Genomic DNA, 23872 nt, shown 5'->3' with positions numbered 1-23872 from the left:
AAAACCACATTTCATGACAATTGTTTGGACAAATACACTGACTCAGTACACACAGATAGTTCTATATCCTAAGTGGAGTGTCTAACCTAAATTATGTCTCAAACAGAAAAGCCCCTCTCCATTATTTGTGACAGCTGAAAACATCGGACCAGACACGGGGCCCAGCACTGAAATCTAAAACTGATCAGTTCATGACTGGTATCGCCCTTCTTACAGATCTCCACTCTAGATACAGAAGTGCAACGTCTACATTTAATGTAGTTAGAATACTTCATGGAAACCAATTATCAGCACTTGAGATTTATCAGCTGGACTCTGCCCCAGACCATGAGAAGTTATTTGCCAGAACTTAACTCACAATACTCTGCATGACCATAAAGAACACTAACTACACTTCTGAACAGTAATAGTAGTGAAGACTGTTAGATATACCTTATTAATAGAAACACAATTTCCAGTTGTATCAGTTACAGCATTAAGCTAGTCAGCTGTAAACAGCCCTTCTTCAGTGCTCTCACTTTCCAGTCTCTAATAGCAGTTACATTCATTAATAGTCAAACAGCTGAAAATAAAACCAATTTGCCTCTTTTTTCCCCATTAAGAATTAGTATTTCCATTTAGATTTTCAGTTATTTCTGAAAATCCTATGCTATCCTATGAACATCATCTTCATACATCAAATTTCTTAGTGACTTTTTTTCAAATTTATTTTGTTGCTTATTGTCAAGACTGCTTCTCACTTCTTGTTCCCATTCTCGTCCCATCAAATCTCATAATTAGTTAATTGAACCTAGTTTGATAGACTTAAAAGTAGGATCAGTCTTCAGTAGAGAGCAACAAATAGCAAATCCAACACCACCTTCATGGGAGGGATGAAATTGCAGCTCACTGAATTCATGAGCTGTAGTTCACAGGTCAGGAGTACTTGTCACGCCCTTGTAGACTGCTTCTCAAAAACTAGCATCATTGCTTACTAAGAGGTTCATTTGCTATTACAGTTGACATAAATATTTTCTTTTGAGAAGTGTACTAAGTTATTCATTCTACAAAAATGAGCATTTTAATAAAATTTATAATTCAGGAACGACACTTAAAGAAATAGTGCACAGTATACATGTACTAAAATCAGAAGATACTGGGATCAGAAATGAGCACCAAGTCTATCTATCTAGTAAGGGTCACTGGTTCAAATACAACCCAAATCAGTTGTAACTGAGTTACTGGTACCTGATTGTTAATTAGTTTATGATCTATTAACACTTCTTACAAAAGCTGAAGCATGTTAAGTTTTCAACAGCAAAGATAAATGGCATACCTCTGCCCTGAACAGACATGAGATACCCCAAACAAGAAACACTATTAGGCATATTCGATACTTACTGGCCTATGAAGTGAACTGGAGTTTGTTTCAGATGCCTGCATGTTTCCTAGGAACAAGTAACAGTCTCAGAAGACAGGACAGAGACTGACGAAATTATTATTTCATGCGCAAAAGGTCCTCCTACATCACTGATGGAAGAGGAAACTAGCATTGCACTATCCAAAATATACCTGCTCATGAAGTACCTGGAGTCTTGACATAAAAATTGAATGTTATCTGTAATTTGCGTACCACCAGTGGCAATCCTATTAAGTAGTATCAGTGTTTAAAGAGTCCTAAACAACTACACTGCTATTTTTAGTCAAGTCAAGTTTACCAAGTTCCTTAGTATTTAAAATCACAGCTGCGTTCAATGTGCTTAACTATTAAGAGATGACTATACTGTATAGTAAATTATTCAAAGATTTGCATAGAAAAGGACTTGGCTTGCTTATAAAACTGAATGACTGTGCTACAGAATGGTCTCCAAAGCAAAACAATCAAATAGTATTTTGCTTTTTAAATTAAAAATCTCTGTTCTTCTCCCCCCACCAAATGTTCCGGTGTCTTTTTTCCCCCTCTATTACCACAATCACCATTTATTTTTCTTATTTCAAGAACTATATTTCAAAGAACCAGGGGAGACCATGCAACAAGGTTGTGTTTGTTCTCAGATAATGCTTCTGCCAGTATCACTATCAAAAATGAAAACCAATTAAGCTAGAAATCACAACTAGACTGGGAGTATCTGGAGTTCTGTATCTTTCCCTAGCTGTTATATCCAATTGCAAGCAGGAACATTTTACCCTCCTACAGATACTTTAAATGCCAAACACATGAAGATTAGAGAGAGGTTTATCAACGTATTTCATTACAGGAGATAAACTGGGAATACTTTAGGCAAGAGTGCCCAACTTCAGGGTTTCAGTGAATCCACAGCTGGCTCATTTCCAGATGAAGCACTACTGTGGAGTTGCTGATGTTGCACACTCATTATTAACTACTGACAAATACAAATTCAGATATTCCAAACCAAGCACTTGTAAAATCTGTTTCTTCCCATGTAATCATTTAAAATAACCAGCTGTGCTCCTAGCCAGTGGTTCTTTTTGTTGTTCTACTCGTTTTGCTCTGAAAAGAAACAGTATTGAACCTACCTAAACAAAATGAAAGAGTTTCTCAAAACAGCTTAAGTCCCCTTATTCTACTTGCTTGTTCCAACATATTAAAAAAATAAATAGAAAAGACTACTAAATCCAACATTCTCAACCAAAGTTGTACATATAGGCTTACTTATGCATTCATCACTGTTACTGTCTGCCAGCCTTCTCTAACTTTTCATCCAATTTGGTAGTCCCCTTTTCACCAAGTGGCCTTTTTATTAGAATATAAATAGCAACCGTGAAAAAAAAAATAACGCTCAAAAAGAATATTTAAAATTATATACAGGTGCAAACCATTGTCTCCAAATATATCAAAGTATTTCATTTGCAATTAAACGTTTAAGATCAAGACTCAAAGCCAGAACTCTTTGTATTGCAGGCTTTATCACCACAGAAATGTCCTAGGAAATTCTTAAAAGCAACTGAAATAGTCACATTCCAAGCTATTAAATCATGGACTGTGCAATCATTTCCTGCTTTAACATTAGATGTGTTTACCTGGAGACATGTCAGGAAAAACATAAGATTGCTGAGAGACTAGCTAATTATCAACTCAGCCAGCTGTCTTTCAAGCTTCCCATTTCCTAATTTTGTTTCTCTACTTATTATTACCGTTTAAAGCAAAATGCTCTCAACACATAAAGAATTCACTAGTAAGTAACATCACCTACAGTATAATTCATATATATTTCATTTTTAAAGAATATCAAAAGAAAAGGAAAAAAATAAAAAAAAAAAAAAACTTCAGAACAGTATTTTGAAGTCTACGTCTCAATTTGCCTCCAGTGTCGGTCTGGTTGAATGTTTATGGAATCACAGCCTAGCCACTTGCATATCTCATACTCAACTCATGCTTGCAAAATTATGGCATGTTCCAGTTCTTGGGGATGCAATGGAATACGTTGTTTCAAAATACATTTTCGACTTCAGATGTCAAATACTGCTGTTCCACAGAATGCATGTGAAACGCTCAAAATGTCCCATCACGAATTTTGCCCAGGATTACCCCAAACAAGTCACAGAGCCATACTCTGCCTAAACCCCAACTGACAGCAGTAGGAACTAAAGAAAAACCTTACAACACCTACCTAACAACAAAGAAAACAGCAATGAAGGCAAGCAATCATCCACACCTCCATCAAAATAACCTCTTAGCTTGTATGAAGTGTTGCAGCCACCAACAGCTGAGGTAATTGTAGAAACTTTCTCCACTTAGACTCATTTAAAACTTATGGGGAAAGCTTTCATAGGCTTTAAGTCATCGAGAATGGATGTGTCCCAATTTGTTTCTGCTCTCCCACCAATGAAGGATGGAATGTATATAACTGACATCCACAAAGTTAACTAAAAAAATACATTTTTTTCCCAGCAGAAATATATTTCCATTATATTTAAAATATTTTGCATTAACCTTGGTGTTATTTCTTTTTCCTAGCTTTTTCATAATTCTCAATTACTTTGCTTTCCCTCTAATGGTTCTGTCTTGTGGGACACACTGTCTCTCAGTTGTATTTTCTGACAAAAAAGTAACAAAATCCAACAGTAAGCAAGGTAAACTTTCCAGAAAGAGGCCCAAGGCATCACTGCTGCTCACTGTGAAATGACTAGAAGAGATGCAGGGAGCTTTTAAACAGAATTATTTCAAATAAGTTGTGATACTAGGAAACTCTTAGAAGTATTTTTATAAGTTATATACCAAATTATATTATTTCAAAACATATTAATAAGTGAGCGATTTCCACCGTTATGGCTGCTGACATTAATTTAAGTGTCTTGGTCACTTAAAAAAGAAGGACGAGCGATGCTGTTGATTCAGTGCAACTTTTATACCCACCACTTCTGCAGTGTATGTTCCAGTTGTTGCACTGAGAGGTCTTCAGAAACCTTTGAAATTCACAAAAATCTGGGAGGGTTTAGTGGCATCTGAAGAAAAATTCAGGACACTGAAGTGCAAACTGACACATTTTACTGCAAGAGGCGACAAGAATCCCAGTTTAGAATCCCAGCTGACCAGCACCTGTCCTCATTGTTTGTTAGTTCTCAGGGAACGGGGAAGGAGTTAGCCATTAATCTTCCTGAAAACAAGCTAAAATTTTAAAATGCATACTCTGAAGTTATTTCTGGCAGGCCCTGCAGAATTAAAGCTGTACAGGCTATCATTTTCTGCGCTCACAGAGCTGTAGGAGCCAATACCAAGCTGAAGAGAAGAGGCCAAGGCTGGAAGCATCAGCAGTTTTTGGGCAGGTGGTTAGAGGAGTCTGCTATTAGAGCACCACCAAGTTTTACATAAATACAGTCAGCATCCAGCCTCTTATTTTTATATTCGCCATCTATATAACTATTATAGTTCATCCTAATTACTGGATCAGCAAGGTAAAAATTTTACACCCAGTTTAGCCTGTTTTTGAAGAGTCTACGGAGGCATAGCCCTCTCAACATCTACCTAAACAGTTCTGAAGCATTTAATTTACTGACTGGGACACTACCTGAGAGGCATAAAAAGCAACACAAAGCAGACATTTTGCTTTAATCCAAAGTTCCCTGAACCTTTACAAATAATGGCGGTGTCATTACCATAAATATTTCAGGTTGCTCAGAGTCCCCAGCACAATCAGAACAACATTTAGGCAAATGCCAAGAACTCTGTGTAAGAAGGCACATCTTAATGAAGAACCATTCCAGAACTCACATACTGCACAGTGGGCACCCTAAATGGACACTTTAGGTCATTTTTTTTTCAACAGAGCATTACCTCCTTTGAAAGCATCATGTAAATAAATAAAATTAGCAGCCCCACATTTTCCTGTTATTAGACAATGTAAGAGATTCTATATTCACATTTTCCAAGTAAAAATACATTGCAAGCTTCAGTGCTTTTTAAACGTATACACAAGGCAATGCCAGGCGTACACAAGAAAAACAAGTGCTAGTTTAAGTCACAGGCTACAACTATTTGAGTTACATAGGTCTTCTGTCTTGAATCGTTTTTCCCAACTAGTGCACTCAATATAAAATATAGATCACTACACCTCCTCAATTCTTGCAACTTGCACACTAGAATAAAAAAGACAAAACAAAACAACAAAAAAAAAAACACCACAGATTGTAGATGTGACCTTTCATGAAAAGGTCACTCAGAATCTCCTTGAAGGAAGCTAAAAGTATCCTAAGAACAGCTACTTATTATGCACTGCAGATAGGGTATTCTTACTTTGTAGCAATAAAGAACTGCTGTTATAGGTAGCCAATTAGGAAGCCCTGTATATACTGTGACAAAAAAAAACAAAACAAAACAAAACAAAACAAACAAAAAAACACGAGAAGACTCTCCCATATATTCATTCTTTCCATATCAACCTGTAAGATTATGGAATTTATGAGTTTTATATAAATTTAACTACATATGCATATAAATGTAGTTTATTTCTAATCTGATAGAGAAAGCTATAGGTGTCTAAACTGAATATCCAGGAAAGAAACAAGAGCAAAGAAGATTTTAGATGAAAATTAGTCTGTTTAGACACTACAGCCTTTTGTCATAAAGGCTATGATATACACTGCAAACCAAACAAAATCATATAACCAATTTACTTTGATTTTGGCGTTAAATAAACAGTCCCCAATAAATAGTCTTAAGATTAGAAAACTGGATACTTCTCAAAGCATTCAAATTGCTTGAAGGATGCAGTTTGGGTTTACTTAACTGTATCGTAGGCCAAATGGAAGCGGACATGCTCCCTTCTCCCTCAATGCACCAATGAAGTGTAGGGTCGCACAGGAAAGTCTGCGGAACGGCACCAAGGATGAGACCAACATGCAGCCCCGCAGTCTGGCCTAACATTCCACTGCCATGGGTCATACGCAGAAAGATGTTCGAGCTCGCAGTTTAGTCACCTGGAAACAATGCTTTCTCCATTATTTTTAATGTATTTCAGTAATAAATATATTACTGAAACATACACACTAGCCATTTGTCTGAGGTGAAGTGTATCAAAGCAAAATTTGCTGCCCCCCAATTAATAGCCCAGCTATCAACTGCTCCAGGTCGGGGCGGGAGTGCAGAAAGAAGGCAACTGAGTGGAAAGTTGTCAGGAACAAATGCCACAGATCACTACAATTTAAGACTGGGCAGGGCAGCTGTCAGAACTTAGCAAGAGAGAATTTTAGACTACGCACATCTGAAGAGCTACTCGGCAAACATCCTCAAACTACCTGTAAAATGAGTTGTTAATACCAATCATTCAGCATGAGCTGAAGCTCAGGTGAGTTTATTTTACTAATACAAAACCACAAACACTATGAGGTAAATGGTTTAAATCTAGTTTAGTCCTCCAAAAAGGAGAACTGCAATAATCTTCAATGCAGCTATGTCCAAAAGAGCATATTTTGAGTAATTCCAGCATGCTAGGACTTAGAGCTTCAGCACTATACTCCCTTCATAGGTCATCTGTCGACCTTTCAGAGAACGAGCTTGTGTATTTACACAGATACAGGTAAACTGCTTCAATTGAATTGTAAACACAAATAATTTAGAGTTTGATAAAACTGGGGCCATTAAACAGCATAAAAACAAAAAGGGAGCTTAATCCTCATGAGATTGCTATTTTAGTACTTAGTATTATCTTCAGCATAGAACAAGGCATTTTCTTCTTGTTCAAATAAGCTATTCAGAATGATAAATCTGTATTACAACTCCAAAATTTTATCTTTTGAGATTACCAGTGGGTGCTGGACAAAACTGCTCACAGGAACATTGCCTCTATTTTACACCCTGTCCCTTCTGGCCCAAAGGAGTGCTGAATTTTATTTTTTATTTTATTTTTATTGTGCTGAAAATTCTTTCTCCTCCAGGTTTATAAAACTTTAATTTGTATTTTTTTATTATTATTATTATTTTACTTTCATTATTATTATTATTATTTTAAAATAAATCTAGGGCTAGCATTTGTTTTACTAGCCCCGACATTGTTCTGCACATAAGCTTCAAAGTTTCCTTTCCTTTTTTTATTTTATATTTTGCAATGTTTTTCTCAATATCTAATAGTTTTTCCATGTTTAGATGGAAAGAACAAGGTTGGGAGCATCTATTGTTGCAGAGATAAGGTCCTTTCAAACACCCTTCCCTGAAATCCTTCAAGAACAGAGCCTTCTATTTGCCAACTTACCATCCTACCACCACACTGGTGATTAATTCAAAACACTTGAAACACACTATTTACCCAAAGTAGAATAGTAAACAATGGGCAAAAATGTGAACATTTCTATTAAGAGAATTAACAAAGCAAAATCACAGATATCCACAGAAATGCAGTAACGGAGCTAAGTATTTTGAGAATTTTCTCCTGTCCTGTAATATTCCACTCACTTTCCAATATATTTCATTTTATTAACTACTTTCACAATTTACCTGTTGTCCAGGTAAATTTCATTAGCAGTCTACATGTACAGCCTTTAGAGAAAAAGAAGGGCTCTATTAAGACCAGGAAAATTTCTGATGTGCCCTCAGTATTAAAGAAGAAGAAGAATAAATCAGTATGCATTTTAACTCAGAATTGAACCACTGCTCTAATGTGAAGTGCAAACAGTGAATAATAGTGAAAATAACATTTTTTTAGAAGAATGCATTTGTTCATTCATTTGAAAATGGTTTTCCTTTGTGGGGGGGCAGAATTAGAATTTTGAGAATTAGAAAGAAACTTGCTATTCCCAGTCACAGGAATATCCCAGTTGCATGCTAACACATAGCACTCAGCAGAATTTTACTTACCAACACCCCTGAAGCCGCTAAAAACACCTCAAAAATCATGTACGCATGGGAGGATTTATATTATGCTTTAACAAGAGAAGACATTGTATGAAATTACTCCTGACTAGAAAAAGCTAATGCTAAAGATGTTTCATGCTGATAAGCATCAACAGTAAGGAACTGTATTGTTTAACCTAAACTAATTTAGTTAAATACAGCTTATGCCCAGACAAGTCCTTGCAAGGTAAACACAAAGTTCCCATCTCGTTTCACGAAAATTCACCCTTCGTCATTTTGTCCGCATGTCTACGCCTCTCATAACAAACAGAAGCAGTACATAAACTCCAAAACCCTTTCCTTACTTCAGATACTTATATATTGCATATCACCTTTGAAGTGGACCAAACCAGGCTTAAATGTGTTTCAGGGATTCATTTCCCTAACTTTTCACAGTGTAGTAGCCCAAACAGCAAGAGGTCCACCTCCAAACTATTGTCCTCTCCATCCACTACAAAGAGCCCAGACATGCAAACTCAGGAACCTAAGCAGAGAAAAGCTGAGTCAAGCCCTAACAGCCCATATGATGCCAACCTCCAGTATTTTAAGTTCGTATTTCCTGCCTTTGAAGAAGGGGGAGGGTAGAAGGGATCGACTCTCTATTTGTTTACATTTTGTCTTTTTTCCAGCTTGGACTGATGTGCAACACTATTAATGAAGGAATTTTTCAACAGGACCTTTGCCAGGAATGTTAATTTTATTTAAGCATAAACTTTTTGTAGGGAGGAAGCATTGGGTGCTCTTGATTTTGTAGGAGAGGAGTTTTGCATACTTCTTATTCCCGAAATATTAGTACTAGTTTGATTTCAGATTATTTGCATTGCAGCAGGCACTTTTGGGTCCCTCTGGGCTAATTATAGGACTTAGATTATTTATCTTTAAGAATTTTATTTGAGTGCCGAAGCTTATTCTAATACATACCATGTCTACAACATCAGAGAAAGAATTCAGAGTTTCTATCTACAATCAGTTACATACCAAAACGCACTCGTAGATTACAGCAAAAGAAACAGGTGACAGACAGGAAAACACTAAGCCATTTACCTCCACCTTGATTTTAAACACAGAAGATAGAAAAGCAGAAATCTGAACTTTCAGATTTCACATGCTCAGATTTTTTATATACTCTCTTTTCTGACCTTTCTTTGTGAAAGACAAAAAATGATATTTGTTTCAGTCCACTTTTCCCAGCCTAAAAAGAGAACAAGAACCTTATGAGGAAGGAAGGACCCACTGCTGCCCACTCCACATAAGCACCACACTACTGGGAAAGGCAACAGAAGGAAGCTGAGTCACACCTGCTCGCTCTCCCTCTAGAGCATCAGCTACAACAATACTAAAGATTTATTTTGGGACAAGTATGATCTTGTGGCAGGGGAAAATGAAGCACATTCCACAGAAGAGCAAAAATAAAATCCATGTCATTTAGCTTGATGACTAAAGTCTCAAAGATGTTCAGATGTAATGGTGAATTCGGATCACCATTACAGTCACAACATTCAGACCATGTTTTCTTTCAAAACTTGTGGTATTTAAGGACACGCCAAGTAAAATCATCGATCATTGTTTATCATGGCAGTATCAAGTAAAGGTGACAAAACAGGAAAAAAATGCACAGACATCCCACAGCGCGGTATTTTAAGTAGGTGCCCTCAGCAGTGAAACCAAAACTAAGGCTTAGTCAGAAACAGAAGAGCTAATTCTCCTCAAAAAAAAAAAAAAAAAAAAAAAAAAAAAAAAAAGCCAACAGTGTTACAATGTTCTTAGCTTAGCTAGCTACAAAAGAAGAACTTAGTTATTCTGGTGTAGAATATTTTACTTAGACTACACAGATGGAAAATAAGCAGGTTCCATCTTACAGCATTAGACTGCTGTTCTGTACCTGTTGTCCCTCTGATATAATACCATTTAAAATACATTTGGCTAGCATATTTTGTGTGCGAACACATTGAAATTAAGTATTTAAAAAGAAGTTGCTTCTGACTTTTCCCATGTACATTTTAAGGTTTTCCCATGCTCAGAAAAACTGAAATACTGGTTTGCCCAATTCTTTATTCCGCATTTGCTTAGTTTGAAGCACTTCATGGGAACAGTTGTTTAAAAGAATCCTTTCAAATGAAAATGTTATTAAAATATTTCAATCAATTTAATAGATTTATAGAAACTGATTTACATTTACAATGTATGCTATGGAATTCACTGCACTTCAAAAAACAGGCAGGAAACTACCTCGCAGGAGAAAGGACAAGTATAAGTTTGTCACCTTTCTCCAACCCAGAGGTGCCCCCTTACCCTGCATTTTATTTGGGAACATAGAATTTCTCCTCCCACTTTCACTTACTCAAATATCTTCTAAATTTATTCTACTTGTACTTATTATTCTAGTTTACCTTCGTTATTTCTTCACTATGACATAACTAAAAATGTAGTATCCCCACTCAAGGGTATATGCAAGCTGTCCAGCTGCAGACACTGGCTACTGAATTAGGAAGGATGCCCTTGTTAAATGCCTGTCAAAACCAAGGATGATTCACTAGTGCTCACAATCTCTCTTTCACTGCCCAGACCAACAAATGGTTTGAAATGTGCTCAGATAAAATTTAGTCATGTCTGGGCCATGAACTTTCAGCAGTTTAGTTTCACTGAACATGGCCGTGACACCTAATTTTTGCTTCTGTGCAGCACAGTGCCACCACAGCCTTGGCATGGGTGAGTATTTACTACTTAAGTTCGGCTGAGATTCACAAATACGTCAGCCTCGTCTGAGCAGCAGTTTCTGAGCATGCTGAGCAAACACTCATAGTTTGACCTCCTTTGAAAGGAAAATTAATTAAAATACAGAAGTGAACAAGGCACCTTCACTAGCTCGAAAGTGAGAACATCTATCCTCTTAGATAAGAGGGTTAGTTTAAAAAAAAAAAAAAACAACCAAAAAAACAAAACAAAACAAACACCATGTACCTCAAAGGTTCAAAGCCACATCTTCAGCCTCTCCGGAAGCAACCTCAAACAAATGTTCTTCCTGTTCAAGTCCTCTGAGTGCCAGAAACCAGTATATACCCCACTCCTGTGCCCACCCCAAACTTGTAACTTCACTTTATAGACCAATATTAGGGTGGTGCCACAAAAAACAAGCTCTAGTCTCTGCTCCCAATGCCTTTTACCAAAGAGCCTACAAACACTGAAATAAAGCTTGAGTACTGGGATGTCTGGGGGAGAAAAGTGCCCTCACAATCATTGTGCTGAACTTCTTTTGCTCCATTTCCTCCTTCATAGTAAGTTCTTTGCTAAATCAGTCATAACTTCCAATAGAAATCAGCAGCACTTCCAAGCTAGCTTGCATTAAAGTGGTCAGGTTAACACAGACTAATCCTCTGAACCAGGAACCCTCTGAGAAACAGAATCTGGTTCCTGGCTCAGAATCCTCTGAGATTCATTCCATCCTCCAAGAGAAGCTGCCTAAACCCAAGGAAAAGCACAACCTCACGGACACTAACATCCTTTAGTTAGCTTACACACTAACCACATGCAGCTGTAGGAGCACGGAGCTTACCTCCCTCTTTTGCTTTCTCACAGATGGTTTCCAAGGTCATCCTGTTTCTAACCCTGGGTATGTCCATAAGCAACAATGATTCTAGTAGAGAAGATACCAGAACTTCCCGTCCTGCCATTTCTGGGTATCCCCCTCCCTTCCACAAACATGCCAAATATCTTGGACAGAGCGCACACTGCTTTTGAGAGCATCAGCAGAAATACAATGGCTATTCTTATCACAGCAGTCAAACTGCACGCGAGACTCTGAACTGCTGCAGTGAAACTGATGACAGTACATTAATCTCACCTACTTGTGCAAGGAGATCAGAAAAAGGAGGATAGGGTGATACTAAGATAAACCGCTGCTTTAAAAAAAAAAAAATACTCTTTCAGTACATGTGACATAAACCTAAACTGCACTTAACTACTTAAATAGAAAGATGTTTAAGCCAAGCAAAAATGAACTTCTCAAGCTAAAATACTGATCTAGAGAGTACTCTGCACGGCTTTAGCCTGCAGCACATATAACTAAGGGACACGGAGCAGCCCAACCTCATAGAGCAGTTAATGGCTCATATCACAGAGGCACTACAGCCATGTGGGGAGGGCATTTCATCTTTGAAATTCATAAACTCTGCCACTCAGGGGCAGGCACAGATGTGTTCACTTTCAGTATCACTTTGAGGCTGCTGTGTTGCTTCCTGGTCAGGAGCTAGATCCTTTCACACCTCACAGCCTTTTAATGAGGAGGGCTGGCATGCCTTAAATGTGTTTCAAAACTAACTCAAAACAGACCAGCTCAGCTTCTTTATTAAGGTAAAGCCATATGTATGTACCTGTGATATGTTTATATTCTTCAACTGTATGTTTTGTCTTCCTTATACGGTTTGTCTTCCTACTACCTACCAAGCAACCACTGCCACAGTTCATAAGAGGTGCAAGGAACGGTCATCTTCTCAGACAGAGCGAGTTACAAAAAGATGGAGGGGAAAAGAAGAAATCAAGCTGGGGAAGCCAGAGCAGGAAGGGAGGCTGTTCTTCCAGTACTCCTTCAGTGTCCTGATGAGCAGCTATCTGATCCTTTTACTTTTTTTTTTTTTTTTTCCTTCTCTGTGTCTTTACTGCAAGCAGTTTCTCCTTATTCTCCATAGAACAATGCCTTTCTGCTTCCCTAAAGTCAAAGGAGCACTTTAAAAAACACTCTAAGAAGATATGCTGTTTAAAATCGACACCAGGATTATTTCTAAATTTCTTCACTGGCCCCAGGAACATTTCCATGACTATTACGTGTTCTTAAAAATTATTATTTTCCTGCAGCCTGTGCTTCGCTTCAAGTCATAATCCTCAGTGATGACAACTTGTATCCACAGCAACTGGTCGTGATGTAACAAACAAGATTAACCACTTCTGGTGGAGGAAAAGCATCGCAAACCTTTCCGGCAGTCTCTTAGTAATCTCAATTAACTTCTCAATAAAATGCCTGTTGACATTCCAACTTGGAACTATTATCTCACAAAACAACACGCTTCAAGAGAAGATAACACAGTCTTCACCAACCATGACACTCCTAGGCCTTCCCAACTCCGTTTTTGAAGACCCTTTTAAGCCATCAACTTTACTAAGGGTTTAAACTGTGCTTGCTGGCTTTTGAGAGCTTAAGTGACATTTAAGTTTAGAGCACTTGCTAGAGTAAATCTATTCAAAACCGTTTCATGGTCTTCAAATGAAAGAGACCGAAGGAGACCTCCTGTATGGCTGAACACAGACCTTCAACAGGGTCCTCTGAGGAAGGAGCCCTTCTGAACAGACAGTCCCTCAAACCAGGTGCAAAGCCGTACAAACCCTCAGACGCACCGGGCAGATGCTGCAGATGATAACGCACCGAGCACCACCACGGCTGCCTGAACGCCCATTTATTTCAGCACGCATTTACTCCGCCGTGCTGCTGATCCCAGGCAGCTTTATTAAGCGTGGCAGATGCGGGCTGTAGCCTCGCTTTTCCCCCCAAACCTAACGCCAGGCAGCCACACACCCTCGCACGGGCGCCTGCAGCTGAGGCTCCCCGCGTCCCTCAAGGGGCTGTGTGGGGGGATGCCCCAACGGCACCTGCCGGCCGTTAACCGGCCGCAACCCGAACCCCGCCGCCCCGGAGCGGCCCCCGAGCGCCCGGCGGGGGGCCAGCGGGGAGCGGTGCCGGCGGCACGGCCGCAGGCAGGCAGGCACCTGGGCAGCTCCTTTGTTCGCCGCCGCCGCGCCGCCCGCCCGCACTCACTCACTAACTCACCCACGGTGGCCAGGGTCTCCAGGTCCTCCAGCTTGTAGGCGGCGGGCTCGCAGGGCGAGCCGGGGCCGGCGGGGCCGGGGGCCGGGGCGGCGGGCTGAGGCGCGGCCAGCCCCACCGCCGCGGCCGCCTCGCCGCCGCTCTTCGCCCCCATTTTGGCCTTGGCGGCGCTGAAGGCGTCCATGGGGCTCGCTCAGCGCATGGAGGGAGCCGGGCTGGGCCGGGCCGATCCGAGCCGGGCGGGAGCGAGGCGAAGTTTCAGCCCTTAGCAGGCGGCGCGGCCGCTCCCCGCCGGCGCTGCAGCCCGCTGCCGCCTGGGAGGGGGCGCGGAGCCCTGGAGCATCGCGGCCCCGCGGCGAGCCGCCGGGCGGGCACACAATGGCGAGGCAGGGAGAGCCCGGGCCGTGCTGAGCCGTGCCGAGCCGAGCCGTGCTGCGGGCGGGGCGGCAGGGGCGGGGTCTGCCCGCCCGGCGCTGCGGCACGGTCCCGCGGGGAGGCGGGCAGGGCGGGTGCGGGGCCGCGTAGAGAGCCGTGCCCGGGGCTCCCCCGGTGCCCGGTGCGGGGGCAGCACGAGGCCTGCTGGCTGCTGTGAGAGCCCAGCGGGCGGCTGTGCATGGAACGGAGCATCAGCGAACACACGAACTTGTAATTGTTACATCATCTGTACCTGGGGTCGTGAGAGACCCTCACGGCCTCCTCTGTAGTCGCGGTGCTCGGGAACGTGACGTGTGTTTTTTATCTTTTGGCTTGTTGACTCGAAGGGTTGTGACTAATTGGAAAAACGCTAGGTCATCTCTGCTTCCTGTCAGCCTGTGAGAGGAATCGCCGCTCACGGAGGGTGACATGGCTTTTGCTCTAAAATTTCAGTAGTGTGCTCTCCAGACTTCCGACTCCGAACTTCAGACTTCTCTTTTGCTTTACAGTTTTTATTATTTCAACTCACATTATGTTCTGTATACAAAAATCCTCGTGATTCATGCCTTGAATGGCATATTTCAAAGATTCCTTAAATTATGAGTTGTAAATGTTCTGGCAGGCCGTGAGTTTAGCTTGGTCAAAAGATGAACAAGCCAACAAGCCTCTCTCAACAACAACAGAGACATCTTGTTTAAGATAGTTTTCTTCAATAGATGAATGTTTATTTTTCAAGCTGAGGCTATATACAAATATAACTTTGTTATTTTAGCCAGATCATTGCAAATTGAGATGATTTTTAATAAAAGATGTGAGCTAATTATGATCATTTTCATGAAGGAGTACCTTAACTTCAGTCTGTCCAAGATCAATATATGATCTTCTTGAAACCCCTTTTTTTTTCCAAAACAAACAAACAAACAAAAAAAACTAGGAAATCATTCACTGCTCAGATGTTAAAGAGGACAAACAAAAATCTTATATAAGGTATTGATTACTTTCAGCTGATATTTCTATGTATGCCATGAACTTTACTTGGTGACTAAGCTGCTTGAGAACTTAAAACTTCCTTTAAAATCTTCTACTAATAAGCTTTAATAGTTGGTGGCCTGTCACGCGGCTTGTATGGCAGGATACATTTAAAAAATCTGTGATTCAGCCAGGTTGGCAAACATAGGGTTAGCTCCATTTCATTCAGTGTCCCTTTTCGTATGATGGAAATTAGCTTTGTGCTTACTGCCTTGCTAGCCTGGTATCCAAAGCATTTGCTAGCTGTAGTTGTAACAATATAATTGCAATGTTTATATTTAGAGCATCAACGTATTATTAATGTTCTTTACCACCTCTGTGTAACCTACTTAGAATTTATCTTGCTGCTGATTATTGCTCACAGTATTTCAGGGGAATAACATGCTGTTCTTTCCAATACAAAGAGACTGAGAATCAAAAGTCATAACGTTGCAAATTACACCGGGAAGTAGAGCTGCCTACTGGGTTACAGTAGTGGATATGATACTTTCTTGCCCAATGTGGCCAGACTTTGTAGGAAGGTTTCCAGCCCTGTTCTCCTTGCTTGTACGTATGTTTGCCAAACTTCATTTTGCACCACATACAGACACAATGGTAGTACTGTGATTCCTTGGGTGATAAGCTACCTACTTCTTTTTCTTTGCTTTGCTTTGCTTTTCTAATTTTCAGGAAACCTTTGGTTAAACTATAGAAATGAGTCCAAACTTTCTACCTGACTGTCCATGAGTTGATAACAGAGATCATTGCTCTGTCATTTAGAGGGAACATTGTGATGTGCATATCAAACAAATGGATATGATTTAGGCACTCAACTCTTGGTTTGTGAAGGGAAGCAGTCATTTAAATGTCTCTGTGACTGCTGACAAAAGAGTCTCTCCTGTGGTCTGAGCAGACTTGCATTTGTCTACCTGAAAGCATGTTTTTTTGTTGTTGTTGTTTGTTTCTTTTCCCTCCCCACAAATATCTAATTTTCCTCACAAATCTTGTTAAAAGCATATCTCTACCATCACCATCACAGTAAAACTACTGCAAGTTTGTTAGAAAACCTGTCCAAGCCTGTAGGGAGGAAGTGAATAAGTCCTTCAGTGATGGTTATTATTAATAAATAGTTCTGTATCTTCTCCTCTTGTCACATTAAGTACAGTGCCTGAAAGCCAGGGACTGATCTGAGGAAGAAGAATAACTAGTAAAGATAATTAGTACTGCTATGTGTTTTTCATTTGTTTTGTTTTGCTAACGAAGCTCATGATCGGGCAAGTTCTGTGAAGCAAACAAGCAGGGATTTCATACGAGAAATCCCTACCTGGGACAAAGAAAGGGGAAAATTGTTCCACCCATCTGAAGTAGTTCCTTCAATGTATGGAAATCAGACCATTTGTATAATGAACAATCACACACTATGAGAATGTATCTATGGATTCATAAAGCAACTATCACACTTGTATTTTAATATGATTATGTTTATTTTTAAGTGTTTAAAATGATTATATAGAGTAGCTAAGTCCAAATGAGAATTTAAGCACTCAAAATAAAAGTAGTCATGCAGATGTCTACATCCCAAACTGTGATTTTGTAGCACCTTTCTGAACTGATGCCTAGCTTCAGAAGTGCATTAACTTTTCCGCTTGTGGAAGTACAGTTACCGGGGTGTCTAGACTTCTGCCTGGTCTGAGCAAGTTTGTGCCTAGCTTTTGCCAGAACTAGACTGAGATCTGGAAATAAGACATTGCTTTGCCTACGTTTGCTGAAGAACCTGTTGTGTTCAGCATTTTGAATGCATATCTCACGTATATGCAAAACTGCTCCCTTCTCCAAAGGAAGCTGGGGTCAACTTTTTAGAAAAAAAAAATATAAAAAAAAATTATGCAGTTTTATGTAATAAGAGACGCAGAAATACCAGTGTGCTGGACAAACTCTCAGAGACAGTCAGTGACATTTTCTTCAGACGGAAGACAGAATAGGATAGCAGTGCACCAGGACATCTTTTTGTTCATTCGTTTCCCCAAAGAACTAATTATGCATGTTCATACCAGTATATCTCATTTTGAATACTCAGGATAGCACGCTGGTTATAGCAGTTACTCAGCAAATGGAATACCTGGTGGTTTTGATCTTGGTGGTATGAAAAGGGTTCTCATTCCAACCTCCTTCCCTTAAATTACCAAAGGCATCTGCACTATATGTTTTCCCATATTGTGCATACTAACTTCAAAACTGCTCCTTTCTTTGCTATGCCCATGAGATAAAGCTGTCAGTTCACCGCTCTGTAGAAGGATGCAGAAGACTTAGAAATTAAATGTAGTACGAGTCGCATTTATGTATAAAACTTATGATATATAAATGTGGTGTGTTTTTACAAATTTTATCAAGGTCCTGCAAAGATTACTGTAGAATTAATAAATTTCAAAAATGATTAAATAGTATGAGCTTCAGCAAGACAAACATTACATAAACTTTGTAACATTCAGGGGTTTCAAACAGAATAATAAAGCACACCTGTCGGTACCAGCCTCAGGGAACTAAGCCATTTCTTCAAGGAGTCTTCAAGTAGATAAATGTAAAATTTCTGTGCAAAACCTATTTTTTTTCCCCTCGATATGAGACAATAGTTAAAGCACTTCTAAAGTGAAATTTTAATTGTCTTTACTAAGGCACGTACATCTAATGCATGAACAGAGTAAATCTTTTAATTCAGTGTTTTTTGAAATAGTATTTGGTTTCATGATGGTATCTTCATATCCAAGACTAAGGACTAGTGCGAGGAAAAAGAAAGAGCTAAAATCTCCCTCTAGTCACAGGCATCAAAGCGAGAAAGATACCAGATATAGGAGTCCATTGTATCTTCATTGATTTAGTGTCAGATTCTCCCCCTGTCACAATTTACACAGGCTTCAGGCTTGGAAAGGCGTGGTGCAAAATGAGCTGATCCAAATGCAGGCTGCCACGATTCTCTCCTCCTCCCTCTCTCCGCTCTGCATTCTCACCCACGCCCTTGCTTGTGCATTTAACATTTAGGCAGCTCCCTGGCAAGCCAGTTCCGGAATTGGTTCAGAGATTTACTTATGAAGTAAAGTTACTAGTTTTGTAGTCAGATCATTGTCATGCACAGGCTTTTAGGGCTTTCAGTGCCTTAATCAGTGAGCTGTGGGGAATTTGCAACAGGCTGCATTTCCATCAAGCTGCTTAGTTTTTTTCCTCCACTTTCTTCTCTTTCATGTCATGTGTCCCCCCTTTGCCCCTCTACAGAGGAATCAACACTTTGAATATGCACAGCTACAGCTGAGGTTAGTGTTTCTCAAGTATGACTTTAGATAGATATTCATTCAGTCTTCTAGATGAATAAATCACTTCACAGTGGCATTGAGGCTGGCCATAGAGCCAGAGGAAAGAGATGGGCACCTAATTTCTGTTATCAAAATTTCTTGTGTTATGGAGGTATCTGCCTAACTCCATCAGGAAATACAGAGTCAGATTTAACCGAGGCTACCTCCAGGCAGGAGGCAAGCATTCTCTTTCAGTTCTGTAATATAGTCAGCTAAGCAAACTCTGACCCTTAGCAAATCACGTAGACAAGTCTTTACAAATCTATGCAGTATCTGAAAAATGAAAGAGACACCACATTCTCTAAAGTCTTACAAATGCTATACAAACATGCTATAAGTATTTTTATTCATGGGTAAATGTAAGTATGTATGTTTTGAAAACAAAATACTTGCAAGCTTGAAAGCTGCATCTTTAAAAATGGGATGGAACTGTGAAAATAGAGGACTCTGTCAGTTGAATCCAGCAACAAAAATTATGGCTTTATTATCATCCATAACTGATCTGCCATGAAATAATATATTATTTTCTTAATCTGTTCTCTTGTATTCTGTAATTCATTACTTTATTTTAATTTAAATAATTTAAATTTGTCCTGGTTTCAGTTAGGACAGTTATTTTTCCTCCTAGTAGCTGGTAGGGTGCTGTGTTTGGGATTAGGATGAGAAGAGTGCTGAAAACATGCTGATGTTTTAATTGCTGCAGAGCACTGCTTACACTAAGCCAAGGACTTTTCAGCTTCTCACTCTGTCCTGCCAGCGGGCAGGCGGGGGGTGCAGCAAGAGCTGGGAGGGGACAGACCCAGGACAGCCGACCCAAACTGACCAAAGCGGTATTCCATACCATCTGGCGTCATGCTGAACAATATATAGGGGTGGCTAGCCGGGCTGGGGGGCTGGCTGCTCAGGGTTGGGCTGGGCATTGGTCAGCGGGTGGTGAGCAATTGCATTGTGCATCACTTGCTTGTACATATTATTATTATTATTATTATTATTATCTTAATAAACTGTCTTTATCTCAACTCACAGGCTTTACTTTCCCGTTTCTCTCCCCCATCCCAGAGAGGGAGGGGGGAGGGTGAGCGAATGGCTGTGTGGTGTTTAGCTGCCGGCCAGGTTAAACCACAACAAACTTATATAATGACGGACCACTTTAACATAACATTCCAAACTGAACTGATTTATCTACACTACCAGTTAATTTTCTTACAGAAACATGAGCTAAAACAGATAGAAAAACCTTCAAAAATATTTCTGCTGATACTACTACCATCTAATCACTGCCAAAAGTGAAGAAATAGATTTTAGATTTCTTATAATTCATTGTTATAATCTTATGCATGAAATAAAATGTGCTTTTTTTTTTTTTTTTTCCTGCTAGTCAAATATATACTTAGCCAAACAAATGTAGAGTGATATATCTGTGATTCATCCTTCTGTTTACAGTTCAGTTTATGAACTGTTCACCACATTAGTCACTGTAGACTCATTAAGCAAAATATTCCAGTGCCTACCTAATTTCTATTTGTTTTAAACAAGTGCCTAAATTCTATTAAAACCAATGGAATTAGAAATGGTGGGATTTGATAGTGCTTCTAAGAATGGAAACATAAACAAAAAGCATGAAAGTGTTCAAACAATGGAACTGAGAATGAAACCGTTTTCACATATGAAATGGAAATATATTCAGGAATCTTGTTCATTGAACTATGAACTTTACCAAAAACAAAACAGACAAACAAAACAAACATACAAACAAACAAAACAAACAAACAAAAACATTGTGGCTTTTTGGAAAAGTCAAGTTAATATCATTAAGTCAAGTTAATAATCATTACAGATATGAGAAAACCCTAGATTATGTCCAAGCATAATCTATACATACTATACATAGCTGGTCACATTCACTCCTGAAGAAAGTCAATTAACCATCCAGGGCTTTGTGGTACATTTTATTTTCCCCTGTATATTACTTTTGTATAGTATTAAATAGTCAACATGATAAATGCATAATACAATGAATGTTGGGCAAGCAAAATATGGATGTAGAAGAGAGTTCAGCAATATATAAGCCAACCAGAGGTTTATCTTGCAAAATACCTAATTACATAACTCTCCTACTATATTTAGCAGATGATTTATGGCCTTTGAGCTATCTTGTTTCCAGTCTTTGTGTTTGTTGGAAAGCAGTGGATCATTTCTCTGGACAGCTGGAGTGGATCACTTGATCGTAGCTCTGATAAAAACAGACTCTTAGAAAACCAAGGTGTTGTGCACAGCCATTCTGCTATCCAGGTTTTAGACTGAATTTTATAAACTTTAGACAGATGTAATTAGGATTACTCAATTAAATGTAAAATCTGACAGGTGGAATTGAAGCTACCAGCCTCTCAGGACATAGTTAACTACATTTAACTGATGCACTCTCAGTGCAATTCCCTGCATGTCCAAGAAGAATGAAGTACATGGTGGCTTGAATTAGAGGAAAAAGTCATTCAGGAAGAAGATATCATTTATTCTGCTAAAAATAAATAGAAGCATACTCTTTGAGCTTTGCAGGTTTAGGAATCAGATCATATCCAACATGAGGCAGAGAAGCATCATGTTATAATTGTTAACAAATTCACTTTGTAAAGGCTTATGCCCAGTGTTCTGGAAAGTTTCTCAACATGTTTGTCTCCTTTTGTGATGATATTTTTCTTCATCCACTCACCTCCTCCTCATAGGTACAGGGATATTGTGATGACAGAGTTTTTGTAGCAGGTATAAGCTACATACACTTTTATGTTTGTTTGTTTTTGTTTCCTTTTGCTGGGGTTAGTTAATAGGGACACACTCCGAGTATTAAAAGATGACTCTGTAGACACTGATTCAAATCTAGTGGAAATTAATGTGAATTTTGCACTTACTGATGTCCAACGTGAATAGATAATATGATTTTGTAAAAAAATAAACTATTTTTGTTAGTTTCTCCTTACAGGAAACAGGTCCTTAGTTCTGATGTTTCCCTCTCTCAATTCTTAGTAAATTTCTCAAAAGGTATTATGTGCTTAATCTATGGTATGTATATATATGATTTATGACAACTTTAAGTTGCATTAAAAGTTACTTAGCCTGTGTTAACTTGGAACCCTATTTGAAACATTACCGTTTAAACATACCAAGTCTATTCCTCACCATTATTATAGACAATTCCACTTTTTAAGTTCATCTGAAATGCTGCAGATGTCTCTTTACATACACATGGATGTTGCTCTTGTGCAGGAGGCTCTGCCTGGCTCTGACTTTGTTCCCGTGTTGGTATATTTGCAGGTAAATGAAAATGCTGGCAGAAAAAAAATGCTTGGAGAATGTGCTAGGACTGCAGATAACTGTTTGTAGCTGCTGCTATCCCATAAAAATGTTATGAGCAGTCTTGCTCATGTTGGAAATGAGAGGAGTTTTGTCAGGAATTTCACTGGCTTCACAGTTTGGGGTGTGGAGCTGACCACTAACCAGTACACCACACAGCAAGAGAGAGCTCTTTAATTTATATTTATCATTAATTTATATTGGGAATGAACCATGAGGTTTTGTTTTCAGCCATGGTTTGTCTCTTCACAGCCTGCAGCTACCCCAGCAGAGCTTCACAAGTGCTCACAGCCTCCACTGAATGTGCTGCTTGTCCATGTCTATCCTTCCTTGAGAAGGAGACACAGCAGTCCCTCAGAGCACCACTTCCTTGTGATCTCAGGCTGTGATGCATGAAAGCATACAGGAGATTAAGGTGATGGCTGCATGACATTTGTTTTATCTGTGCACCCTTACATTTTTGCTATTCTGCTCTTCGATGTTCCTGAGTGTCTCTCCAACCTATTAGTTAGAAATTGAAAGGAAAAAAAATGGATTTGGGTTGGGAAGAATGAAAATAGTAATAATATTCTTTCTGCTGTGATTTCAGAAATATGTGTTTTTGCATGTAGTTAAATTGTTTTCATTTTGAACAGTTCAATTTTCCTTTTTTCTCTTCCCTCTATGTTAAATGTGTCATGGAATCCACACAAATTTATATAATCTATTTTACTAAAACCCACGTATTTTTTAATAAAATGTATATATATATTTGTTAAAACCCTATGTACACATATATATATAAACTATATAAACTCTGTTTTTAACCTGGGCTGCATTTAACTAGTTGGTAGGTCCTGCAGTGTGAGGATATGGTTTTAATCTTTTTTGGTTACTCCTTTTTTGTGACCGTTACTCTTCAGATACTTTACTGCCTTGACCACTTTATCAGTGGTGCTGCTTTCATGTTATAAGAAGCTGTTCTCCTCATGTTTATATACTGTGGGTTTCTTATCTGCTTCTGTTTTTACACACCCTTTCATCAGAGAGCCAAGCAGTCTCCTTGCATGGAACAAGGTTCATATCTCCCAATGACACATGCACAGCTGAAAAGGTTATTACATAAAATGAATAGTAAACTGTGACAGATGGCTTTTAAAGAATATTTATTTATTTATTTATTTGTTTGTTTTTATTACCCACTCCACTGAAAAGTGTACCCAAGTTCATTCCAGGAAAAAGTAGTGTGTGAGAAATGACAAATATAAATAAATAATAGAATGTCGGCCTATAGTAAAACATTGGTCTATAATAAAACATTGGCCTATTGGCCTATAATAAAGAATTTGCCTGTTCCTGCTTGAAACTTGGAGCAAGATGAAGGGTTGGTAGTGTGGTGGGAATCAGGACAACACTTTCAGGCATGATTGTGGAGGAGAGGCTGCAGGGGATTTAGGAGCCCTAGCGGCAGCCTCTCCAAGGAGAGTGTTGGCAGGGCTCCCTTTTCAGCTTCCTTCAGACCTCCTAATGGGGAACGACAGATTGAAATTTCACTGGGGACTTAGAAGCACAGCCTATAGTAACTGCTGAAGAGAGAAATTGGATCAGAACTGGCTAATTGCATAACTTTCCTAGTCA

At 39.3% G+C, this 23872-nt stretch overlaps 1 protein-coding gene across 3 annotated transcripts in view; it reads right to left on the bottom strand.

Moving 5' to 3' along the window:
* PRKX (protein kinase X-linked) overlaps window positions 1–14583 on the bottom strand; it is a 58669-nt gene extending 44086 nt beyond the window's left edge. For 2 of the 3 annotated variants that reach the window (XM_035310354.1, XM_035310436.1), the window contains exon 1: window positions 11880–12012. In XM_035310354.1, coding sequence (XP_035166245.1) covers window positions 11880–11997 — 118 coding nt within the window. In that variant the 5' untranslated portion in view covers window positions 11998–12012. Of the gene's footprint in view, window positions 1–11879; window positions 12013–14144 lie in introns of those variants that run through there. The other variant, XM_035310270.1, reaches the window with a different exon arrangement.
* Window positions 14584–23872: the final 9289 nt, after the last annotated feature.

This window comes from Oxyura jamaicensis, chromosome 1 (assembly GCF_011077185.1).
Source record: "Oxyura jamaicensis isolate SHBP4307 breed ruddy duck chromosome 1, BPBGC_Ojam_1.0, whole genome shotgun sequence".
NCBI classification, from domain to species: domain Eukaryota; kingdom Metazoa; phylum Chordata; class Aves; order Anseriformes; family Anatidae; genus Oxyura; species Oxyura jamaicensis.
This window is presented reverse-complemented; position numbering and strand designations above follow the sequence as displayed.